At 39.1% G+C, this 6,527-nt stretch overlaps 1 protein-coding gene across 1 annotated transcript; it reads right to left on the bottom strand.

Moving 5' to 3' along the window:
* Positions 1-2,971: 2,971 nt before the first annotated feature.
* On the bottom strand, positions 2,972-5,868 carry LOC122761207 (neuronal acetylcholine receptor subunit alpha-7-like; the record flags this gene model as incomplete). Its single annotated transcript, XM_044016382.1, has 5 exons — positions 5,752-5,868; positions 3,717-3,856; positions 3,526-3,570; positions 3,144-3,253; positions 2,972-3,051 (listed from the first exon to the last, which is right to left on the bottom strand). Coding segments are annotated over exons 1-5 (427 nt in total), but the record flags the coding sequence as incomplete, so codon positions are not given.
* Between the last annotated feature and the right edge of the window lie 659 nt (positions 5,869-6,527).

A 6,527-nucleotide genomic window follows, 5' to 3' on the forward strand; every position in this document is an offset into this window, starting at 1 on the left:
CTATAATATGACTTTTTTGTCACATTTTGGCTGACATACTATACTATGACATTTTTGGGTGATTTTGGACGACATACTAAACTATGACATTTTTCGGTGATTTTGGACGACATACTATACTATGACATTTTTGGGTGATTTTGGATGACATACTATACTGTGACTTTTTTGTCACATTTTGAACGACATACTATACTATGACTTTTTTTGGTGATTTCTGATGAAATGCTATACTAAGACTTTTCAGTTACTCAATGGTGACAATTAGGTAGTGTGTATGAGCAACTAACAGTTTCAATTTGGCCAAGTGGTCTGTGACGCTACCTTTGTAGACACAATCTCCCCCAGAGGCTTTGGTTCAAGTCCCACCCCGGACATCAAATGCTACTGTCTTTAGAGGATTTTAGACAACATATAATACTATGACATTTTTTTGTGATTTTGGACGACATACTAAACTATGAAATTTTTGGGTGATTTTGGACGACATACTATACTATGACATTTTTGGGTGATTTTGGATGACATACTATACTGTGACTTTTTTGTCACATTTTGAACGACATACTATACTATGAAATTTTTTGGTCACATTTTGACGTATAAATATGATTTTTGCTCATTGGGCTACCTAATATGATTTTTGTCACATTTTGGGCTGACATACATATGACACGGTGATTTTGGACTACTTATTACTGTACTAACTGTGACTTTTTGTCATTTTTGGCGACATACTAACTATGACATTTTGGGTGATTTTTGGACGATATGCTATACTATGACATTTTTTGATTTTGGACTGACATATTATAATATGACTTTTTTCACATTTGGCTGACATACTAACTTGACTTTTTGGGGTGACTACTAAAATCACAAACATTTTTGGGTGATTTTTAGACATACTAACTATACATTTTTGGGTGATTTTGGACGACATATTATAATATGACTTTTTTTTCACATTTTGGCTGACATACTAAACTATGACATTTTTGGGTGATTTTGGACGACATACTATTATTGCTGGTGATTTGGACGACATACTAAACTATGACATTTTTGGTGACTTTGGTCGACATACTAAACTATGACATTTTTGGGTGACTTTGGACGACATACTATACTATGACTTTTTTAGGTGATTTTGGCTGACATACTATACTATGACATTTTTGGGTGATTTTGGACGACCTACTAAACTATGACATTTTTGGGTGATTTTGGACGACATACTAAACTATGACATTTTTGGGTGATTTTGGACGACATACTATAATATAACTTTTTTGTCACATTTTGGCTGACATACTATAATATAACTTTTTTGTCACATTTTGGCTGACATACTATACTATGAAATTTTTGGTCACATTTTGGACGACATACTATAATATGATTTTTTGTCACATTTTGGACGACATACTATAATATGATTTTTTGTCACATTTTGGACGACATACCATAATATGACATTTTTTGGTGATTTTGGACGACATACTAAACCAGGGGTAGGGAACCTATGGCTCGCGAGCCAGGTGTGGCTCTTTTGATGATTGCATCTGGCTCGCAGATTTCGGCTTTTCAGATAAAACATAAAATATTATCACTTGTTTTAATCCATCCATCGATTTTGGAAGTGGAGGAAATGCAAGTGAATGACATAAATGCAGCACCGTTCTATTCCCTGGCTTTGGATGAGTCAACAGACGTAAGTCATTTGTCGCAGTTCAGTGTGATTGCAAGATATGCTGCTGGTGACACACTGCGCGAAGAAAGTCTTGCTGTTCTGCCAATAAAAGGGTCCACAAGAACCAGAAGTCGCATTAATGGTGAGTATTATAACAACATTATTTAAAAGAATAAATTCAGAGGCTTATTATACTCACATTTAGTTAAATTCAGTCTTAAAATATATTATATGGCTCTCACTGAAATAAATTTGCAAATATTTTGCTTTCATGGCTCTCTGAGTCAAAAAGGTTCCCGACCCCTGTACTATACTAAGATGTTTTATCACATTTTGGATGACATACTATACTCTGTCATATTTTGCTATGACAAAAAAGGAAGTCCACAATCCCTGGCTTAGGAGGCCAGTGTGTTATCCATTAGGCCACTGGTGCTCATTGTCTTTTGTCACATTTTGGACGATATATTATGACTTTTTTTGTCACATTTTGGAGGATATACAAAACTATGACTTTTTTGTCACATATCGACACCTGAGAGATTTCACCTTTAAAATGTCTTAATTTACATGAAACTATGTCTGCCACCCACAAACTTGATGCCTTTTAGTTAAAAGAATTTCTCTTCCTCTTCCTCCTCTCTTTTTGGGGTCACCACAGCAGAGCATTTGTCCACATTACTTTACACAACCCTCCCATTTATCCGGCCTTGGGACCGGCTCTAGGAGAACACTGGATGTGGTCCTCCTAATGAGCCCAAAAAGACCACAGAAATGTCAACCAAGCTCAGAAGCCACAGAAGTCACAAAAAGGCACTTTCACTGCTAATTATTTCCCCCTTTCCAATTGACTCCATCCCCTACCGTCACTCTCCTCACTTTCGTGGTTAAACTTCCCCTCTTGTACCAAAACCAGGGCACAAGCTTTTCTATTCATCCGCTAATTGGCTTTCATCCACAAATACAGCTTTAGGGAGCTGTATTTACATTCAGCAGCAGCCTATTAATAAACATGGATGACTGAACAGGATTTCTGAGCCATATCCACATTTAATGTCAGCCTGTTGTAGAGAGATGGAGGAACGACTGAGCTGTGTCTTACAATACTGGGAACCTGTAACCACTAGATAACCAGTGATGCTATTTAAACGAGTAAAATATTAATAAGTGCATAAACCGGCGAGGCAGAGAGTGAGATGCTGCTGATGCGCAGCCACAAACACACGATGTGATGAAAACTGATGACAGCATGAATGAGGATAATGAGAGGAAACTCACCTGGAGGCAGATATTTAGCATAACCACTGGAGTTCACCAGAACGTTGGTCTTAAAGGTGGAGTCAAAGTCATCATCTGCACTGAGGAAGGACAAGGAGAGGGAGTGACACGTGTGTGTGTCTGTGTGTGTGTGTGAGATGTGAGCATTTTCAGTCACATGCACATGTTTTACCTGTTGTAGAGCAGGATGTCCGGCGTCCACACCTGATCTGTGGTGAAGCGGAGGTTTTTAACCCCGGGATGTTCACTCTCGTTCCACTGGAGGTAGTGGTCGAACCAATTCTATAAAGCACAAACACACAGATACTGTGTTATCTTTCACTTCAGGGGAAATCTATCCTTTTACCAGCCCCTACTTTGTTGTATTCTAGATTCTATATAAATAAATAAAAGCTATAGATAAGGAATAATACTTTAATCACATTTTTAAAGCTTTAAATCATAACCAAATCCAATTTACGCTTTAAAAACATGATTATGTAATTACAGTGAAATCACCTACAGCCATAACAGCAGAAAATCCATTATTTTCTTAGTCTCTCAGGATTTCTTACCATCTGTAGCCATATATTTGTGGTCAAGACTTGGTTCTTCTCGTCCTACAAGACATTAGATCACTTCAGCACATTTCTTTTTTCAGGCTAATCTCTATAACAATTATGGCTATATATATACTGTATATCTATATATACATGTATATATGTATATATATATATACATGCATATAACATGTATTCCCTCTTACCACGTCCATGATCTGTATCAAACTGAGGGAGAAGTAAACAGTGAGAGAGTGGGAGTCGTTTCCCACCGGCCGCTCCATCCGGTTGTAGTCTTTCAGCAGATTCTTCAGCAACGTCCTCTGGTGAGGACCCTGCACTGACACTTGAGATTAAGACAGACACATGAGAGATTATTAAATCAAATCTGACAAAGTCTTAAGATGAGAAAGTGAAGCACACATCATAACAAAGCTTTTGCACATCTGTAAAGTCTCAAGACCTCAAATGAAACCTCCATAGAAACCAAAACAGGAGGACAGTCATGCAAGGATGGATATTATATAAAATCAGAAAATCCGAAAATGCATCCCTCAGGAGCTCGACGTCCTTATCTAAAAAAATAAAAAAACAGAGTCTGAGGAAAGAGGAACACTTCTTAATTCTGCACTGATCATTTAATGATGAAATCAGCAGAAATAAAATAAAAATAACTTGTGTTGAAAATGAAACAAATGATATGTAGTGTGCTTACAGTGTCACGTGAGCAGGATCTATTTAATAATGGCAATAAACATTATCAGAGCCTAACTGGCAATAATGAAAGTCCAATTAATGCTGGTTAAAAAAGCTCTTAGGTAACACACAAAGATGTTGACACAGTCCCCAGACAAATAATGAACTGAAGTGTCGACTGCGCTGTGAATCACCAAAAACACAAGGCTGTAAACGACACAGCATAGCTATTTTCTTTTTCTTTTTTTACTGCCTTACAACAAGTTTTATTCAAATTCGTAAAACAATATAATAACTATAATCTTGTTTTCTATTTCAATCTGAAGCGATAAAGAACACGGCGATAAAGCGTTTCTCTTGTGAATCACGGGGAAAAGAATTAGCTCAATGGGCCTCACTTGTCCTCACCTGAATAAATGAATTTATTACTGTTTACAGAGAGGATTCCTCACATGGAAACATACAAAGAGTTTGAATTTATACCACTGACGACAAACAGATAACAGTCTATGAGACTCTGGGGTGCATCTTATCCTGAAGACTATAGTATTTCCAAAACCTTATTTATGCATATTATACAGGTTAATATATGCATTCAATCTGAACATAAAGTATTGTGGGAGCAACATTACCCACAATAAAGGATTTGGTGTCACAAAAGCAGATGAAGAATGTTTGTTGAATATTGTTTAAGCACTTTTCCCACTTTGAATGCAGCCAGTGTGTCATGTTAAAGTGAGAACAGCCCATCTCTTTTCTTCTTTGAAAGTCACTCTGCAGAAATATTTATCTAAAAAAAAAGTGTTGCCCTCTGTGTTCTCTTATCTTTTGTCCACGCTGCTTTCCTCACGAGCAACACAAACAAACAAACTATCAAGTAAATCCGTGCTGCTGCTTCTGCCTGGAGGCAAAGTTCAGAGACTCTCCCCTCAGCTTTTTCATTCAGCGATGACTTGTGCTGCTCAGGGCCTCGTCTCTAGTTTGGGCTGCAGAGACACGTCCACGTCACGACGGGGAGGTGAGACAGAGGAGACGGAGGAGACGGTTTAAATCACAACTCAATTGATCTCTGACCTGATCTGTTAGGTGTTTTTTTCCGCAGATCTTCCTGACGTGTTTACAGACTCACAGACTTAAAGCCCGGTAGATGATATAAGATGAGCGGTGTAATGGTAAGATTGTTGCTTCCTCATCTTTCTCTCTGCTAAAACATCTCATGCAAAGGCATCCAACTCTCAGGTCAACACAAGCATCTGTGTCCCAGAAAAATAAAGCACACTTGTGACAAATCTGTAAACAAATAAGCAAACAGGTGACTCAGATTCTCACTTTTCTTTTTTGCTGGAGTCGTTTCTGCTCCTACTTTACCGTCTTATCCCATCGTCTACTTCACACATCAAACGTCAAGATGACAGACAGACACCCATCAATTCATTCCTCTAACATTTTTGAGATTTTAAAGTGTTGTCGCCGCCACTGCTGCTGCTGCTGCTGCTGCTGCAATCTGATTCCTGAGAGCAGAGTGAAAGAGAGAGGCAGGCTCACCGTGGATCAAAGCTGAGAATCCAGAGAGGAGCAGAGCCACCGAGAGCCACATCCTGGTGCTGAGGAGCAGAGGCAAAGAGAAGACAGAGGAGGGAGAGACGCTCAGGCGGCTGGGGGAGGAGGAGGAGGAGGAGGAGGAAGGGTTGGGAAGAGAGGAGAGGGAGGACACACTCAGGAAACTGCTGGAAATCCCTCGGTCTGCATCCAGTTGGCATCACAGGGAAGAAGTGAGAGCGTGTGCTGGAACAGAGGCAGCGCAAGAGGAGGAGGAGGAGGAGAAGGAGGAGATGCTCTCTCTCTCTCTCTCTCTTCCTCTCTCGCTCTGCCTCCCTGCTTCCACGTCTCTGTGGGAGGTGCAACTAAAAATGGAGCGCACAAAAGGGAAAGATGTCAGTGATGAAGGTGAAGGGGTTGAAGATTGAGCAGGAGGCAGGAAACGTGGAGGTTTTAATTGCCCTGGTTTTTTTCACCTTATTTACACAGAAGAGAAGACGATGTACACAGTTTTTAAAGGAGCTTCGCTCTGAGGGAGAATTGATTGAAAAGGGTAAAGTGTGGGAATGGTGGCAAGAATCCATCTATAACAATTAAACACTGGAATAAGGGGAAGTGTTGAGTGTTTAATCTGTAAATGTGGACTTAATCTGCAAGTTAAAGCTCATTTTCTACAGTAAAATAAAATGATTCACCTGTGTGGATATAATCTCTGTGTAAGGATGGACATTCAGAGCTGAATCACATTTCTCACTTATCCCTGTATTTCATTCCTTCTTCTA

Source organism: Solea senegalensis, unplaced genomic scaffold (assembly GCF_019176455.1).
Source record: "Solea senegalensis isolate Sse05_10M unplaced genomic scaffold, IFAPA_SoseM_1 scf7180000014424, whole genome shotgun sequence".
In the NCBI taxonomy this organism is placed as follows: domain Eukaryota; kingdom Metazoa; phylum Chordata; class Actinopteri; order Pleuronectiformes; family Soleidae; genus Solea; species Solea senegalensis.